General features: G+C 45.0%; 1 protein-coding gene across 8 annotated transcripts in view; it reads left to right on the top strand.

Annotated features, from left to right (window-relative positions):
* Nucleotides 1-20458, top strand: part of LOC119178803 (proteasome adapter and scaffold protein ECM29) — an 881180-nt gene that overhangs the window by 151151 nt on the left and 709571 nt on the right. For all 8 annotated transcript variants that reach the window (XR_012895350.1, XM_075895092.1, XM_075895224.1 and 5 more), the window contains exon 7: nt 4264-4383. Coding sequence is in view for 7 of the 8 variants with exons in the window: in XM_075895092.1 (XP_075751207.1) it covers nt 4264-4383 (120 nt within the window). In the remaining variant the exon portion in view is untranslated. The remainder of the gene's footprint in view (nt 1-4263; nt 4384-20458) is intronic.

The raw sequence follows: 20458 nt of genomic DNA on the forward strand, positions 1-20458 counted from the left end.
CAGGGATTTAAATCTTTCCCGAGATGCGATAAGGAGTTCGCCTCAAAACTTGAAAGTTGGTTGTCAATTGCTTCACTATTACATATGCATAGTTTGTTTTTGCCTCTAGCTTCGCTTTGTTGATTTATCGAGCCGCATTTAAGATTCATCGGCACTCTGCTCTCCTTCGCACTCATGCTTGATTTGGCACCAGAATTCTCACGAGTTTTTAACTCCAAGCACTCAATGCCTTCTACGAGTGGAGCAAGTAAGTTACAAAAAAAGTTGTGACTTGCCTTCAGCTGCTTGCCAAGAGGTGGCTTTGGTGGATTGTTGTCTCTAGCGGTCTGGTGATCCTTCAGAAGCATTTGTTTCAGTCAGTCCCTTCAGTTCATGTCGTAGCTGATTTACCTTGGTCCTTGGGGCACTGGCTTCAGACAGAGCTGACCTGTTGGCTTCCACCTGGGCGGTGTCGTCCAACTGTTCGGACACATTCATGGAAGACGAGATGATTGCCATTTTGGGATCACGGAGCTGATGCTGTCCTGCAGTCAGTGGTTGAGCCAAAGGAAACGTAAAGAGCGATATCTCAACATATAAAATATAAATGTCTTCTTAGCTCACCCTGAGCCATGGGGCACCAAATATGACAACGTGCAATTTGTAGTGTACACGTATCCTGAAGGAGTACGGCCACTAGCGTAGGTCCGGTCTTGGCGAGTTGCAGGGCACGCGTTAACCATTGCCATGGCGAGAACATGGTACTGCTTAAGGTCGCAACACTTTATTGCCTGCGGCAACACCAAAGACGCAACACATAGCCCGTTGCAACAGGGGTGGCGGGAAAGCAAATGGGCTTATCCACGCCCTGGGCGAGAAGTACTACACAGGGTTTCGTGAGCACGTCCTTGTGGCCAAAGGTGATTCACGGGGACACCGGGACAAAGGGCCCGGTCGCTCGAGCGAGGGCAAACTCCGCTCGCGTTAACTTCCGAGAGATACGAGTCAGCGTAGTATGACCACGCGTTAAGACACTGCACCACTCTTTGGCCTAGCGTAGGAAAGGAAGGGCGACAAAAGGTAAGCGTTCCCCGTAGGCACAAGGCGTCGTTGGCGAAGTTCGAACGAGCCCCAAACAAAGGAGTTGACGGACGGTAAAGCAATGCGTGCTTACCTCATGTCATCCCGGAGAGGTTATCTCTCAGTCCCGACACGCGCGCGAAACGTCCCGAGAAGCTTTGCGCACGGCGCCACAGTCGACATTTGCTACCGGGTGAGAGGGGTTAAACGTCACTCCCTGCTCCCCCAGCGCAGCAGACCGCGGAGCAGGGGAGTCATGTCGGGACATAAGAACGGCAAAAATTGGCGACAAAGCTTGCGCAAAGGCGGCGGGCTAGCCTCGATTCCCACAAATTTTAGCTTTTGGAGCTCCGCCGCTGTGGCGTAGTTGCTAAGGTATTCGGCTGCTGACCTGCATGTCGTTGTATCGTATCATGGCTGCAGCTGCTGTATTTTCGATTGAGGTGAACGTGCTGAAGGCCCGTGTGCTCAGATTTAGGTGCACATTAAAGAACCCCAGATGGTCGAAATTTGCGGAACCCTCCACTATAGCGTCTCTAGTAATCATATGGTAGTTCTAGGAAGTTAGACTCTGCATATCTTAATCAATTTTGGCTGTTGCTCATATGTTGGTTCTGAGGCCGTGCAAGAGAGACGTCTGAATGCGTTGGAGACTAGGAAGGGACTGTAAGCTCTTTTCTTTTAATACTTGAATCTCCAATCAAGCGCAAGCACAATGCTCATCCTCATTGTTTTCTTTGAACCAAGACACGGTACACGCACCGACCATCATCTGCTAGCCAACTTTTCTGTGTAGCCCTTAAGCCAGAATACCAGATACTGGTGTCAGTTACCTGTATTGTGTTGCCTTCTGTGTACGCAGCCCAATAAGTCCATGAAGCGAAATGCCATCTGGCTGAGGAACCTGCGTCTGGTAATCTAACTCTTGTCAGATAATGCAGTGTTTGCTCAAATCTTAACTGGCGTCTACTTTATATTGCAACAAACAATTCAGGCAGTCCAGAGAAAACAATTTATTGTGTGTCAACTTGTTGAACACAAGGAAAAAGCAAGAAGTGTTCTCTTGCTTGCTCGGGCAGCTCGTCACTTCTTCCTCTCTTCTGGCTCAGTCTTCTATGATCTGATCTCGTGCGCTAAAGGTGCGTGTAGTCGTGGCCGATTGTTGTGGATACAGCGGGCCGTTGTCTGCTAAGAGAGCGAGTTTATTTTGAACACTTTTATGGTATGCGTTATTATTCCCCCTCCAAGCACATCGTCTCGGTGCATATGCCGGCGAGGGAGACGGTGTTATCTCTTAAAGGCGTCGTTGATAGTGGCATTCAGCATAGAGTTGAGAATTTTCACTGCCGGTCGTAGTATGGTTTCATTCTAACCACGGGAACAGTTTCTGTGTGACGTCTGCATCTGGAGGAACTAACTTGTCTTTCCAATGAAACTTCGTAGTTCAAGGGGCTAATTCGATGCAGGACTCGGTAGAGGCCAAAGTAACAATAAAGAAGGTTTTCGGAAAGGCCAGGTGTTCGCACAGGGGTTCATATCCATGCGCTGGCATGTCCGGGCAAGCTACGCGGGTGCGCTGCACGGGCCTACGTCACAACGCAGCGCCATTTCCCATTGGGCGCACGTGACATCCTCCTCTCCTACGAGCTGTGTTGCGCCCGACGATCCGCTCGTCGCGGCAGATGCTCTCAGGCCTTCACGAGGGGTTTACGCGCTGCTAAGCAGGCGGCTTCTCGTTCGTGCGTTCGACTTCGGCCCTTGTGCGGGAGTCGTAGCGCCCTAGGCAAGTGTACTTGCTCGCTCTTGCGGAGTTCCCTATACAGCCTGCAAGCCCGTGAGTGTCGCACTGTGCTGCATCTTGGGTTAATAAACCCGTTGTTGTTATCCTGCCTCGTGCGTGGTTTCTGCGCCGTGCCGGAGGAAACGACGAACCCGGCCGCAACGTCTTCGCACACAGCGGCAGTGGAGGACGTCGCATCTCTACACGGTTGCGCATAGTAGGTAAGCCTTGTGCAAACCTATCTCCACACTCTTCATCTCCACCACCATGATAATGCATGCTCGCGTAACAACACGGACAACTTTCTGCATCGGAGGCTTGCAAGGGCCTGTTGGTTTGTCATGCCTACTGTCCCCCTCGTTTTCTGTGTCTGCGCTGCAATGCACGATTGATTGATTTCAGAAGTTTAGGTTTCACAATTCGTCCATAGTGTTTTTAAAAACGGTTCCCTTGCAAAGAGATAGAATAGTTCAGTATGTGGCAAAATTCAAGCTCATTGGCATAAAGTTTACCAAAAAAAATAGCAACTGTGTCAATGCCAAGCATATCAGTGTGAAGTGGGACGTGTGATGATTGATGCAATTCGTACAGGAAAAGGTTTCCTGCCGTTGAAGAAGGCCTTTCAATTATGTGCAAATGCTTAGGTGTTACGGTATCACCTTGTCATGAGACCCAGTTTCTCCTAGCATTGTCTAGAAAGACTTCAATAGGGCATTCGTATGTGCTCGACAGAGCTGAGGACGATGTGCTTTGGGAGGGCAGTAACGGGGGCAGTGACAATGATTCCAAGTCGGTCCTCATGATAAGTGATCCCAACTAGACTGTGTGTGACCAGAACAAATTGTTTAAAGTGCTTGATTATTCTGTTAAATAAACAAGTACACTTCGTTCATGCTCCAATTTGTTTTCTTTCTTTACTTGAACAGTGCACACGTTAGGACTATTATACATTATTTCGTATGTGTTCACCAAATCTATGGGTAACTTGCACGCCCCCTTCTTGAAGATCCAAAATTATAAAAAACTAGCAAAAGTAATGCATGTAAATAGAGTATGAGGGTGTAGATCTTGGAAGGGTGACGTCCTCTATGCTGGTGTTGACAGTAGCTGGCAGCGGCGCTCCTTGTTGGCTTCTGGTGCGATGACTATCTATCACAACACTGTCTTTTCTAGGCAGCATTACCAGTGAGCCATATTTTTCTCAGTTTTGATCATAAGCTGGTGCGTTCTTTTAAGTTCTCAAGTCTGAGCCATATTTAGTGTTTGGTGCTAGAATCTATTGAAAGAAATTATTGGCCTCAATTTAGCGAGACTATGTCCCAGAGTCTGTTCAAGGTAACTGGTGATGAGTCGCCCTGCTAGAGAAGTCTCCCATGTGTGCTCTATGGCTACTAAAATGATGCTGTTCTCCCTCAATGTTGCAGGCCTCGTCAACCGTTAGTGAGCAGAGCCGCACGCCAGCCGACACCCGACTCCGTCTCAAAATCTTGCCGTGCCTGACCAAGTCAAGCCGAGCTGCATCTATGCTGCCCCTTGCACTGATGGTAGGTGCTGCTGCAGACCGTGTTGGTCAGAGATGAAAGGTTGGGAGAGGGAAGTTTTGCAATGTTTTGCTTCATGGATGTTGCACATTTTCTTGAACACTGCTCTTGAAAATAATGCTTCAAAATGTTTGAAGCATTGAAAACAATGCTTCAAATGTGGCTAGTGAACAGAGTGACTTTTTTTATGCCTCCCAATTAAGCTCACGAAAAGGGCTATAGTGGTCACTTTTTGCTGATACCATAGCCCTGCATTCCACGTGGATGCCTCATTTTGAAATACAATTGCCATGATTAGTGCTTGTCCAGTCTACATGCGTTGCCCATGAGGTAGCACAGTTTTGCCCATACGCAACTTTACATTTCACTGACTTCATCGGTTTGTTACCTACAAAATTGCACCTAGGCCCTGCAATGCCTCAGTTTTGGTCATGCTATCCATATTTTTATTTTCCTGTACTGTAGTGGTACAGGCTGAGACATCCGGTACCGGCAGAACAAAAGCCTTGAAAATCAAGGAACATTTTGCGACTTTAGCGCTAGATGAGGGGCACAGTGCTGTGGCACGTTTGTTTTCCTTCTCACCAGTTCCTTCCACTAGCCTTCTTCACTCTGGCAGTAGCAATACGTAGAGGAAGCCTTTCTCGTTGGTACCCTGTTCGCTGATGAGAAAAGGGCACAGGCCATGTGAGAAACGAAATACAGTTGAAGCGGGTTGTACTGCACTGTAACTTCCTCATCGCAGCATTTATTTGCAAAATTTTTGAAGTAGCATGTTCACATTGTATAAACATTAAATTATCTCTCCATCAAAAATTTTCTCTGCAAGTTCTTTACTGCTCCTCAAAATTTTTATACGATAACACTAGCATCAGCATAATACGAGGTCCATTAGAAAAGTATCTGCCCTTATTCTTTTTGTGAGCTTCTGATGGATTTGAAAGAACGGCGCTTGCATCAGCCAACCTTGAACCTACTTGCACATGCGTGAATTTTTTCCTGCCTGCCAAGGGCGTCTGTTGCTGGGACTAAGCGTTTGAGTGAGGTAGTGCGCGGTGCTCTCATCGGTTTTTCATTGCAAGAAAAATGACGAAGAGACTGGAGCAGTGTTACTGCATCAAATTTTGCCAGAAACCGGCCGACAGTGAAGTGGAAACCATTGGGAAGATCAAGACTGCTTTCGATGACGGCGCTACGAACCGCATACAAAGTGGTACAACCGGTTTCAAATAACTGCACATCAGTGGAGAGCGACCAATGCTCCGGACCACCATCAACATGCGAAAATGGCCAGGTCATTGCCGAAGTGAACACTGTGGTGATGCGAGACCGTCGTGTGACTATCCAGGAAATCGCGGAAGAGGTGGGCAATAGCAATTTCTCTGCACATTGCATTATGACCGAAGATTTGGCCATGAAGAGAGTTGCAGCGAAATTCTTGCCAAAACTACTCACGGTGGAGAAAAAGCAACTTTGTGTTGAAGTCTATGGTGACCCCGCTACTAACTTCAGCGTATGATCACCGCGGGTTCACGCTTAGCTAGCCACAGGGCCGCGACTCCGTCACCTACTCGCGTGTAGCGCACCGCTCCACGGGCACTCAACTAATCAGGCATTTAGCGCGGTGCAGCAAACAGACAGTGTTCTAATACAAAACACACAACACTTTATTGCCTTTGGCGGCACCCCGAACAACAGTACAATGTCCGCTCCCGAGACGTGGGGAGCAAAGGCACCCGCACGCGGACGTTCACAATAAGAGGCAACCGCGAGCACGTCGCAGCTGGCAATGGCGAGCTTTGACACGCTGGTCGGAAAAAGGTCCCTCACGGCTATGCTGCGCACTCTCACGATGGCCACTGGGCCTGGTCGCGAGTGTTAGGGCAAACCTCGTACGCGTAGGCCTACGGCAAGTGCGGCTCAATGTGGTACGACCACTTCAAGCACTAGGCACCGCTGTGGGCTTAGCGTACGCTACCGAAGCTGCACTCAAGTAAACACGCCTGCCGAAGTGTTAAAGGCCACCCCAGGCAGGCTACAGTCCGGCTATTCTCAAAGGGGACACGGACGAAGGAAAACACATGCTTAGCTGGCGCCGACCACGGAAAAGAGAAAGCTTTCTCGGCGCGCATGTAACACGTGCCGCACCCGCATGTGGCCCCATCTATCGCCACACGCCGTTACCAGAGCAGAAAGAGCAAAAGGGTGTGGCCGTGCGGTTGAATGCCCGCGAAATGGTCTCGGGCACGCCTCAGATCCCCACAAGTCTTCCGGGCCATGCTGGATTTCAAAAGCAGTGACCTTAACTTCATGAACAGCATTATCCCTGGTGATGAGTCTTGGGTGTACAGGTACGACCCAAAAATCAAATCCCAGTCATCACAGTGGAAGCATTGCATGTCACCTAGACCAAAGAAGGCAAATAGCTTCCGTAAAGCGTGGCAGCTCGTTTTCCCGCATTTTGCAGAGAACGCGTCATATGCCGAAGTGGTTCGAGGGGGGTCAGCACCACTACTGTTTTTGGCAATGCCTTAAACTACGCGTCACGTGCCGAGGCGAATGCCAACCGCCCCCATAGGGGGAGCAGCCTCGGCTGTGCCGCCATCCTGAAACACAGCCCCACCGAAGGCCCCTGTGATCTCTAGCAGCAGCAAGGGCACCACACTAACTAAAGAGGTCTCTCCGACCTCCGGCCCGGTGGAGTTGAAGGCTCCATCCGTCGCGATGAAGTCTACACCAAGAACAGGACTGTCTGGCACCTCTCCTGAGGCGATGGACACTTTTGGTGCCCCAGTGCAGACTGCACCAAAGGAATGGCGAGGTCCCCTCGACTGCGCCAAAAAAAAAAGGTAATTACAGGGCTTCAAATGACCTTGTAAAATAAGTCACTTCTCCTTTTGATACAGTAGCCACACTCATTTTGTACACACTTCTTTACTACCATAAAGAGACAAAAATTATACTGTGGAACATCAGAGGACTACTTCGAATTTTTGACGATGTGCAAGAACTTCTGCTGAAACATTCTTCAAAAGTGCTGTGTGTACAGGTAACACACCTAAAATTTAAGAATATGAATTTTTTGTGTCTCTATGCTATCTTCCGAAAGGACAGAGAGGATGCTGTACCGTCATCTGGTAGTGTAGCCATAATTGTTAATCGAGGAGTAGCATGTACTCACGTACTTCTACTAACATTCCTAGAGGCAGTGGCTCGTCATCATCTCGTCATAAACTCAACATCTGCTCTCTATACATACCCCCACAACACACCGCCTTGATACACATGAATTTCAGTCTTTAATAGATGATTTACCAAAACCTTATCTGGTTTGGGGGACTTGAATGCGCACAGCAGTTAATGGGGTGACTGTCGCTGTGGTGCACAAGGTCGTCTCATTGAACAGTTCCTCTTTTCATCAGGTGCCTGTCTGTTGAATAGCAAAGAGCCAACATGTTACAACCTCGCTAACAATGCTTACTCGTCGATAGACCTTAGCATTGCATCTTCATTATTTTTATCCTTATTCCAATGGGAAATTATAATAAATCTTTTCAGAAGTGACCACTTTTCTGTTTTATTGAGCACACCGTTATAAACGAATGTCCTCCACAGGTTCCCAAAAGGCTCATGGAAAAAGCTGTTTGGGACCAGTTTTATGAGACAACGTGTTTTAAGTAGGACTGACATATCATATCATGTTCAAGCGTAAATGAAGCTGTAGAAAAGTGCTTTGTATTAAAGCCTTTTTGACTGACATTGCAACTCAATGCATCCCTCAAACATCTGGACTGCCCAGCAAACCACGTGTCCCATGGTGGAACGAGTGCAGAAATGCTCGCAACAAGCAAAATAAAGAATTGAAGTTGCTCTGTGACTCTTCTACAGCGGAGAATTTTACAAATTTTAAAAACATAAAGTCCCAAGGGAGGAGGACATGCCGACAGGCAAGAAGAGAATGTTGGCACAAATTTTTATCAGGCGCAACCTGATAAGGGTAAAGTACGGAACAGGGTTAGTAGGGTGATGGGAAGACAAGTGCATTCGCTCTTTCGTCCATAAACAATTTTTTTATTTTGATACTGCTCGATATAGAAAAGGCGTATGACACCACATGGCGGTTTGGCATACTGCGAGACCTCTCACACCGAGGTGTGCAAGGTAGTATGCTGATGATAATCGAAAGTTATTTGTCAAATCTCACTTTTCGTGTTCAAGTGGGCAATGTCTTGTCTAAAACATTTGCCCAGGAGACTGGAGTGCACGAAGGTGCTGTACTAAGTTGCACACTTTTTATTATAAAAATGAACAGCCTACACTTCTACATTCCACGCAATATGTTTTATTGCACATATGTCAACGACGTGCAACCTTGCAAATATGCGAGCAGCAAGTCCAACTTGGCTTGATTAAGGTAACAAAGTGGGCTGATGATAAGGGCTCACCCTTCACTCACAAAAGAGCACATGCATTCTATTCTCAAGAAAGAGAAGTCTCCATCCAGATTCGATCATTGACTTGCACGTTCTGCAGCTACCAGTGAAACCTGAACAGAAATTTTTCGGTATAATTTTAGACGTGAAATTAACATTTGCACCTCACATCGAAAAATCTCGAAAACAAGTGTTTAAGAACCATAAGCGTTTTAAAAGTGTTGTCGCCCACTACGTAGGAAGTGACAGAAAATGTCTGGTGAATCTTTACAAAAGCCTCACATGAATATATCTAGATTATGGTGCGGTCGTCCATCATTCTGCAACACAAAGCACATTGCTAATGCTTGATGCTATCCATCATTTGGGCATTCTTCTCTCTACGTGTGCCTTTTCGCGCTAGCCTGGTAGAAAGCCTCTACGTTGAATCAAATGAGTGGTCGCTCCATTTACTGAGATGTTACATGTCTTTTACATATTACCTGAAAACGATCGCAAACAAGAAACACCCCTCGAACTCCACAAACCGATTTGTCCAGCTCTGCCCTATTTGAAAACTGTCCTTCATTGAAAAAGCCCTACTCGCTTTCTGCGAGCGACATAGCCGAGGAAACGGGTGTTCCGCTGCTTCAACACTGTCCAATGGGTCTTCCTGCACATCTGCCACCGTGACAGTGCAGGCTCATAAAAAGCGATGTCCTTTGCAGGTCACGAAACATGCGCCTATTGCACATATCCCCAAATACTTTCTAGAACTTCAGCACAAATATAATTGTCCGGAATTCTTTACAGATCCCTTGAAGTTTGGTTCCTGTGTAATGGTGCGGTCGGTCTGTCCTTTTCGGACGCCGGTGTTCTGCACCCTAATATGAGCATATTCACATCGGAAGCGTACGCGATACTTGCAGTTGTGAAAAACATTGAACAATCAAAAATACTAAAGGGAGTAATTTACACCAATTCTTTAAGCTCTTGAAACTCTGAAAAAGCACAAAAATCCTGTCGTCGTCCCACTTTACTGACGGTTATGCACGGTGTGCACCCTCAAACAACACTTCGTAGTTTGCTGGGTGCGAGGGCATGGGAAGATCCAAGGTAACCTGATGGCAGATCAGCTATCTAGATCCGTCCACATAAACTCTGTCAATGCATTCATAGCCATTCCTGGGCTTGACCTCAAACCTTTTCTCAAACGACAGCTCAGAGCTTATTGGCGAAGTACATATATGGGATAGCCACACGCAAAATGAACTACACGTTGTCAAGCCACAGCTTGTCAATTGTCCGCCAGTGTCAAAATCAGGCCACACAGACGTAACACTTACAAGGCTAAGATTAGGACACGCACATAGTACATATTCATATCTTCTGTGCGAATGTGATCCGCCCTTGTGCGAAAGATGTGGTGAACCCCTCACCAATCTCCACATTCTAATCCAATGCAGCGAACAGCGCACTTCTAGAAAAAGCACTTCTCATCATCCTACCGAGAGCTAATGCCACTTTATCCATCAATGTTCATTCGTAAGGATCCACTTTCCTATCATCAGCCACTATTTGCATGTTTAGAAGATGTTGCTAGTTTTAACGTCATCTACCCCATTAACCTGTAGCGTGAGCTCGGAAGAGAGGTCACTGCTGCAGAAGATACATTACAAAGCACCTGTCTCGCTGCCCTTGGATACAAGGGCATTGAGAAACGTTCATGCTGTATCATCACTCATTATGATCATTATCAGAACCGTTAGCCACTCATCTTCACTGAACACATTTCATGTCACCCTCATGATTTTAATACCTTTATGATGTACCCGCTGTTAGCGCGAGGAACTTTAGGCCTTTCTACAGCCAGTCATCACACTCATTGCCATTGCCACCCATCACACCCATAGTTGTTTTCTGTCATGAGGTCAGGACAACAACGAAAGGAGCAGACAGTAGGTCAAAGATTAAACTATTTATTCGGGCGGAACTTGTGGCCAACAAATGAAAACTAAGATAACAGCGAAGCACTGGCACTGATAGCAGCGGGCAGAGCGTCGGCCGTCGATCAACTGACAAATGGTGAAGTCCATCGGCATTTATACACTTGCAATCAAATGATCTAGCGTTATCGCTAGTGGGGACTTAGGTTCCAGAATATTCTCTGCTGTTCACGATGTGGGCGTAATCTTAACACAACGATCAACTACAGCCTCGAAGCTTTTCGACCATCGTATGCGGGGTTTGCGCTGAACGTAGTGTAACGGGGTGATAACAAATTTGAAGAAAGGAACATGGCATTGCCCCCCTCTGAAAAAGACATCGTCCTGTTGCATTAAAAAAAAGACGAAGGTACAATAATAAAGGCAATAAACAACAAGTATAAGCAATAAAACACAGCAAAAACTACAAAATTCAGTCCTCAGGTTTGCCCATGAAATGGCTTGAGGCGCACTAGATGGTGGACGACTTCAAGTCGAGCACGGCGCTGTTGAGAGTTAGTAATGCCGTTGGGGACAACCTCGTGGTCCAGTGGTCCGAGACGTCAAACCACTCTGTACGGTCCGAAGTACCGTCTTAGAAGTTTTTCACTGAGTCCACGTAGGCGTATCGGCGTCCATACCCAGACACAGTCACCGGGCTGGTACTCCACGAAGCTTTGTCGAAGATTGTAGCGGCGGCTGTCGGCTACCTGCTGATTCTTGATGCGTAGGTGGGCGAGTTGACGAGCTTCTTCTGCACGCTGAAGGTAGACGATAACGTCGAGGTTTTCTTCATCAGGGATGTTTGGCAGCATGGCGTCGAGTGTCATTGTTGGGTCCCTTCCGTAGACCAACTTGTACGGTGTGGGGTCTCAAGGTTGTGAGCGACACCACCACGCTTTTGGATGAACGGACACAGCAGACGCGGTCGGAACAAACTAAACAACAACACACATTTATTTAACTGCTTTTTGATCGACGATATTGTCAGCAGAATTATTATACATAGATCGTAATTAACACACTAAGACATCCTTACACATTATTAAAAGCACTCAACAACAACATGACAAACAAGGTGGTGTCGCCAATGCCTGACTCACTACGCGGGCCCCCGGCAGACGGCCTGTGGTGCCGTGCACTGGGGACACAGGTCGAGAGGCAACTGTTCGCGCCAAACGCCACAAGCCGAAGAAGTGGAAACCAGCCTATTTCTTGCACGCCGCCACCAAGGCTTCTCGCCAGGCGTCGCCGTCCGCGCTAACCCTCTAACAACCATCATGATGATGGTGGCGATAAATACGCTCACGAGCACAGCGCCACCTACCACCCGATAGTTGTAACACGAAATGCGGCTTATGCTTGAGACACATGCGCCAACGTAGTGCAAACAACTTTACAGAGGGTGCCAGCACCCCCACATCCCCCCAACCTTAATTCGAACTTTCAAACTATTTATTTACCAGACAAAACTGGAAGGTCGCCAAGGCTAAATAGTTTATTTATTTACCAGACAAAACTGGAAGGTCGCCAAGGCTAAAAGCCATGAGAACGGCTTCACAAAGGCCCTGGTCACCTGCACATACACATGGCATTAGTGTGGAAATGATTAGAGGTACATAACTTGCAATTACTAATATAAAACATGAACAATGCATGCTAGCTCAAAAGTGATTTCACAATTGATTATTACAAAATACATGTTATGATTGTGCAATAAAAAGAGTTTCAAGAATCAAGGTACATCGTGCATAGACCATCGTATACATTGACACTTTTGCACTTTAAAGCACACATATATGCATTTTGTGAAGCACAAAGTACATACATATGCAAGATAACAAGATGTAGCATGATACAATGTATTTAACACAAGACTAAACTATGAAAAATACGAGACTATGAGAAAACATTGTTTCGCATGTTCCTATGACGCCAGAGATAAGAAATGAGTGTAATTGTTTCTTGTTGCAGGGGATCGTACTTTCGTGCGTGTTAAGTGTTTTGGGAACGTTGTAGGCCAAGGCTTGGTATTTATACATGGTGCGGAAATACGGTAAAAAACCAAATGTCTGTATTTATTTCTTGTGGGAACTGAAATGACACGAAGCTCGAGACGTGAAAGCGATTTAATGAAGTTGGAGAGCTTCGTATTTGAGAAATAAGGTGTGTTCAATAAGCGAAATGTATAAAGGTTGTCAGCTCATATTATATTGAATTCTTGAAAAGCTTCACGCATAGTTCCGAACAGGTCAATATTTCGATTTGGCGGACTATCTTTTTTTTGCAGAGTAATGACTTTATTTATGTTTGCTTTGCTTGTCGTGGCCCATACTAGAGAACAATACATTAGATGTGAGTTAAACAGCACGTAATATATCTGAAGTTTGACAGAGTCACCAAAGCAGAGCCATTCAAAGTTAGGGGACTTGACTTCACAGGACCTCTTTACGCAAAGGAAAAGTACCAGATAGTGAAGCGATATGTACTGATAGTCACCTGTGCGGCAACGAATCGAGTACACTTGGAAGTTACCAACATTTTGTCATCGTCAAGTTTTTTACAAGCATTCCGACGATTCACAGCTCGATGGGGATTGCCAGCAGTTAATCTATTCGGACAATGCCAAAATATTTATAAAAGCTGAAAAGGAAATCAACGAAATGCTCGAAACAATTAAGCACGAGGTCTTAAAAGATTACTGCAGTGGCCAACAAATTCAGCGGAAAATGATACCCGAGTGCGCGCTGTGATGGAGAGGATTTTACGAGCGCCTCTTAAGAAGCCTGAAGACGTCGATGCGAAAGATAATATCGAAAAGTACAGCTTCGGTAGAGGAGCTACGCACTATTGTTGCAGAAGTTGAAGGAGCACTCAACAATCGACCGTTGACTTACGTGTATGGAGAACCTGACGAGCCAATGCCACTAACGCCGGCAGACATCATAGGCGGACGGCAACAGCTTCAGGACAGACACACAAGACTGTACAACGGTGACATTGAAGACACATGGTGAATCAGATGCAAACTAGTGCGAGCTTGGTGGAAAAGATGGCATCGAAAATACATCTAGGAAATTGGAGCTGCGGTCAAAGCCAAGACGCGGCAAGCAAAACCACTTTCACAGGGTGACATCGTGTTGGTTGAGGACAAGGCTCCGAGTACATTTTGGAAAATGTGCCGAATTGAAAAACTCTACCCTGGGTGAGACGGAATAACAAGAGCTTGTCTTCTTCGCACAGGCAAAAAAAAGAACTTCTAAGAAGATCTGTGAACCACATATACCCCTATTGAGGTTTGTTTCAAATAGCCCGCAAGAGCTATCCTATTTTAAGTTGGGCGGGCGGGAGCCTATATAAAATATCATCATCAAACGCCAGAAGAAGAAAGAAGACTGCTGCCTGGAGCAAGCGCATGCTACTTCATTTCTTCAAATAAACCACATTCGTTCGAAGCAGTCCCTCATCTCGATCATCTTAATATTTGTCTCTTTACGGCGCTTTTCACACCAGCCCCAGCAGAAAGCCTGTATGTCAAATGGAACAAATGTCGCTCCATCTCCAGAGGTGTTACATGTCTTTTGTATATTACCCCAAAGCAAATGCAGGCAAGGAACACCCATCCTACTCTACAATCAATGATTTTTTCAGCTTTGCCCTATTTGAAAACCGTCCTTCGATAAAAAAGCCTGCTCGCTTTACGTTAGGGGCATAGCTGAGAAAAACGGGTGTTCCACTGCTTCAACACTGTCTAATGGCCCTCGCTGCACATCTACCGCTGTGGCATCAGCAGCTCATAGAATGAAATGCATCTTTAGTAGAAGTTACGAAACACGCGTATTGCGCATATCCGTACATACTACTATTTCCTGAAATTGTGCAACTCAAATACACTTGCCCTGAATTCTTTACATATGCCTCCTCAGAGTCTCACTCTTCAGTGTTCTGCAGTGTTCTGCAATGACGGCGTTCTGTATCGAAATACAAGAATATTTACAACAGAAGTGTATGCCACACTTGCCCCTGGTAAATGCATTATAAACACTTAAAACTACAAAAGACAGTAATTTAGACCGATTCTTTAAGTGTTATAGCTCTCAAAACTCTTCAAAAGCAGAAAAATTCTGTCCTTACTTTACTCACTTTACTCACTTTTATGCACACTCTACACAATCAAGCAACATGTCGTGTGCTGGGTGCAAGCATAGAGTTTGCTATAAATACACTATAGAGAACTCTGGTGCTAGTGTCTATGGAAGCTGCAATGCATAGTGCTTCAGCAAGGATGGGCATGATCGGTAATACACGGATTTGCCTAATATTCATACATTATGCTCCGTTTAGTTTCGCAGGGCTTGATACTGCTTTGTCATGAAACAATAATCAGTAATAGCTTATCAGTTGCCCTATACCATCTTAATTTTTTAGGCTCACCAATTGGAATTGGGCCACAAAGTTCAAACCGGTTAGTTCTTTTATTCAAAACAAAACCGAAACACTCCAATAAACGAAGTAACAATTGTCTTTGAAACTTGCAAGCATTAAGACTTGGCAAATCCATGTACTGCCCATCATTCCCATGCTCGCTGAACAATCCTCGTGCCAGAGTCCCCTCCACCTAAATTCAGGAAACTCTGAGTGCCTTGGCACTCATAGAGTTTCCAAAGGGAGATCCAAAGTAACATAGTGAGAGACCACCTAGCTGGATTCGTCCACATAAACTCTGCCAATACATCCATAGCCATTCCTGCGCTTGACCTCAAACCTTTCCTTAAATGACAGCTCAAAGCTTATTGGCAGAGCACATGGGATAGTCATACAGAAAATAAATTACACATTATCAAGGCGCTCCAGTGTCAAAATCGTGGCACACAGACGTAACACTTACTAGGTTAAGAACAGGATGCCTACACAAGACACATTCATACCTTCTGTCCAGCACATATTCATACCCATGTACGACTGTGTGCTCATATTTGGGTGCACGTTGCAGAACCCCAGGTGGTCGAAATTTTTGGAGCCCTCCACTGTGGCGTCTCTCATCATATGGTGGTTTTGAGACGTTAAACCCCATATATCTATCATTACTCATGTATGAGAAATGTGGTGAACCACTTACCATTCCTCACAATTTATTGCATTGCACGGAACTACACACTCTTAAAAGAAAAACCACTTCCCATCACCATAACGGAAACAAATGCCACTTCATGCAACAATGTTTGTTGGTAGGGGCCTACTTTTCAAATGCAAGTCGCTATTTTCATTTTTAAAAAATGTTCCCAGTTTTTAAAAAATCTTCCTACCCTGGTAATCAGCTGCGCAGCCTCTGAAGAGAGGTTGTCACAGCAGTAGATATTAGGCTTGTGCAAATATTAGAAAGCTTTGAGTATTGAACGAATAATGCAGTATTCGAATTTGATTTGAATTGTATTTAAATTATTAAAAATATCGAATTATTCGAAACGAACGAGTAGGTACATATAATCCTCATGTAACATTCTGTAAAGGTGGTCTCGCTGCAGTGAAGTTCTAAGCCATGAAAGCATCTATTCAAGCATATTAGTTTACATGTAAATGTGGTTTTACTCTATTGAAGTGGTGCTAAGCAGCCAAAACAGGTACTCAGGAAAAATTCACGCTGCAGCAATGCCCCACTTCATAATTTCTGTTTCATTGTTTATTTTATTTTCAGTTTAAAAGCTCGTTACACGGACTTGTATGCTCTAAGTATAGCAAATTTTAAAATGTAGCATATTTTACTGGCTATCACTTGGACTGTACTGAAAGTCAAATCCTGCTACTATTCAAAGTTGTTGCCACTTCTTTAGATGCAAAAAAAATGTTATTTGCACAGGCCTTGCCTTAATTAAAAAGTATATACATATTGTGCAGGTTTGTTTGATTATGACAAATATGCACCTTTTTCTTTACAATAGGTGATATATATATATTATTCGAATTTGATTCGAAATTATTTGCTTCAACCCTAAAATTCACTATTCGCACAAGCCTAGTAGATACATATGTTAAAAAGCACTTGTCTTGAGGCCCTTGGAAAAAAGGTGTTGAAAGGAGATCGTGCTTTGTCATCTGTCCATAGTTCTACCATTAGAACTTTTTGCCACTCATTTTCACTGCACACATTACATGTCATCCTCATAATATTATTACCTATATGTTTTACCCGCCTTAAGTGTGAAGAATGTTCGGCCCCTCAGTGACCATACCACTGCATTAATATTTTGTCTCATGTACTGGCACCCTTTGGCTATCACGTAGCCTTTGCGCTGATAAAGACGATGTATCATCATTATGGGTCTCTGCACCGGCTGTGCCATCCTGTTGGTAGTTGTGAGGTTGACGACACGTTTGAACAGCCTACCCATGCATTGTCATTGTAGGAGGCTCAATGGATGATTCAGTCTCCCTGGAACATTGTTTTTACAAAGGACCTCCTCTGAGTCACGTGGAGCACCTAGATGCTCTTGAGAAAGATGTGTGCCAGCTTCGTGTGAAGCAATCAGAGCTGGCAGGACATGCCTTCTCCACAATCTAGTGGTACAGTATAGACCGCTTATAACATAAGTTGTGGGAGTGCTGGAGTTGCAAATATTCGCACTATAAGTGGTACGAAACTATAACCGAAACATCCTTCTTCAAAGCTCATACTTTTGCAAAATGTGTTGAGCATGCAACTTTGCGTGTTCGAGAATCGAAGCATGCAATGGATTGTGCTTACAACCACTTGAATTTCTGAATGTTCAAAAATTTTATCGTTCATAGAGCTGCATTGCCATAGAAATGAACGCGGAAGGGCGAAGGAAGTGTGGGTGAAAGTCTAACAAAAAAAAGCACCATCGCGAAAATTTGTGAATTGCTTATCACACCGCTTCAATTGCATGCTTTAACGAAAACTGTGTCAAATCATGTTCAAAATTTCATGCACTGAATGACATCAATCGTTTCATTTTATGAGCACGCACAAGATTTTAAGACATCGCAGATGAATTGCGAAGTACTATTCGAGTCCTACACGTGCCACCCTTGTTGACATTGATATGTTTTCCTTCCCTTCAAGTGCGGCCATTGCAAGGAGTTTCACTCATTCTGTACCAAACGGCAACCTAGACAGCACGCAGCCACTACCGATGTGCAACCAACACTAATTAATTAGGCCTAGCCTGCTGTTTGGCATGTTGTCGTGGGCCTACCTTTCTAGACGTTTCTGTTGTCTTTCCCCTTTTCTTTTCATATGTGCCGCGCTAATACAAGCTAAGTTCGTGTCGTAGAAAGTTTGTCTGAAATATGAAGATTTGGCGTGAAAAAGATCACACTGAAACACCGAACCAAGAACAGTACGTGTGACACGAAGTTTGCGGTGTTGGGAGATCAACAATGATGAAGACCTGCAAAAGTTATGTAAAATAGCGCACTATCAGCAAAGGCAAAAGCTATAGCGTCGTAAAGTCGTAAATTAAATAAAAATTGATGGACGAGATAGCAAACACGATATCTATAGGCAGATTGATAACGATGACACTCGACAGGAAACTCTTGAGCACATGCACTCGGTAAGGACAGGGGTGCACGGGTGACAGCCAGTGGCCGAAGCCATGGTAGCGACACTAGTATACTGTAGCTGCGTTGGCGCCGGTGCAGAGGCTTATCCGTCGCCTAGGCACCCGCCTTCTTTCCACTTAATGAGTGCACGCAGCATGTCGCGGTTTTTTGCTTCCTTTTTTCACCCTTCGTTTTTTCCCTTTGCAACCCCTCCTTCTCTGTAATAACCTTGTCACTCGGTCCCCAGCGATTCACCCAGAGCGCCACCTTTCAGACGCGCACTTGCTACCACGTTTGTCACTACGATTTTCCAGCAACTGCATTATAAGCGGTCTTTCATCTTGGGGGACTGCACAATAAGAGCTCAACCGCAACACGTTTTTAGTCATTTACCACAAGGCCTAATGAGCTAGAGTGACGAAAGCAATGAATCGTAGCTGTTCATTGGCAAAAGCAAGCTGCTCAGTCATCATGCAAGTCAATGCATGATGACGGAGCAGCTTTTCATGCGTTGATTCTGCCATATCGGTGCTTGTTTGATGCACTGGATCATGTTGACATTGGTAGGCGACGAAAGTTATTGCAGCCTGAGCATATGTTAACTCGGTTAAACTGCCTTGTGAGAGCCCTTCGCTCAAACATTCTGTTGTTGTCAATATTTGGCTTGCGTTCGGTAGGCTCGACTACCGATCCGCAGCGTTTTCTGACACAGCTCAAAAAGTGTTGCAGGGCCCAGAGCAGATTTCTTCTGGACAGGTGTTTTCACGGTTTAGCACTTCAACACTGCAGTGAAATTACATATACAGGGGGTACATTTGGATTAATATGCATCTATTTGTTCCTTGCAAATATTTTGAAATTTTCTATAATTTAAATTTGAATTGAAGTGAATACGAATACTCTACTATTTGTTTGAATATTGGAATCATTCAAATATTTGCACAAGTCTAATTCACGGAACCCGTTTCGACCTTTGAAATTGCTTGCTGCAAATGGCAGCGCTACATTGGTGATGCGGTGGCATTGTTACAACCCCTGGAAGTCATTTAGTTCTAGTGGCAAGTTGAACAACGCATAAAAAGTTCAATTGCAAGCGCAGCTGATCACATAATGCGGTCGTCCTCCGGAATGCAGACCGTGCAGCAGCTCGCCCAGCAACCGGTTCATGTGTCACGGCTAGCGAGTGCATCAGTGTTGCCCGACTTTCAAGCCGCTCGCTCGTTTATAAAACTATTTTATTATAAATTAGTGCCTTGACCAAATTCGCTCAAATTCGCCAGCTTGTCTGTGAACGTACAAGAATCAACCCATACAACATAGATTATGGTTTAAAATTGGGTGTCATAACCCCTTTGAGGGGAAACATGGCATTTTAAAAAGCTTTTCTATTTCTTAATAGGTTTTCATAAAACTTAGGGAGTTTATGTGTAACTTCCTTTTTATGTTTAGGAAGATACTTGTTCCCCAAGAGGCTCATGAGTTATTTGGTATTTTGTAAGCTATGCACTATACCAGAAAAATAATTGCGCATATAAAATCAGCAGACAAATGTGCATACACTCACCAAGTTTTATCAATATCTGTCAAGAAATAAAAAGCTTTTTTTAGGAGCAGTGCCCCCCTTAAAGATTCGACAAACAGCACTACATCACCAAACAACATGTATTCTCTAAAGTTGATTCATGCTCTCACTCGACCAACAACTTCCTCACTGGCAGACTTCTCACAGACCGATTATGACCCTCCGTCATTGCGCCACCTTGCACTTGGATAGGTGAAGCTTCTACATGATGTGTCTTAGCGTTGCACAGCAAAACCCGTAGGGTAGGGCTACATCCTTTTCACAGATTCGTCTTTGGTATCAGACGGTGCTGCTCTGATTTCTCGGTATCTTCTTACCTTGTGCAAGCATTTGGCTGTCTCAGGATTGTGTTCTGCAGAGAGGGCAAGCAGCACACTTTCGGCTTTTTTTTATTTTCAATGTGTAGGAACCAGCAACGCCAGGTTTTCATGCCGTTGTTTGAAATTGTCACCACGAATTTTGTTAAGCGCTTGTTGGTGACAAACACCATACACAAGTCCACTTTTACAGAACTAGTCTAGTGCCTGACCGAAGAC

The sequence above is a fragment of the Rhipicephalus microplus genome, chromosome 1 (genome assembly GCF_043290135.1).
Source record: "Rhipicephalus microplus isolate Deutch F79 chromosome 1, USDA_Rmic, whole genome shotgun sequence".
NCBI classification, from domain to species: domain Eukaryota; kingdom Metazoa; phylum Arthropoda; class Arachnida; order Ixodida; family Ixodidae; genus Rhipicephalus; species Rhipicephalus microplus.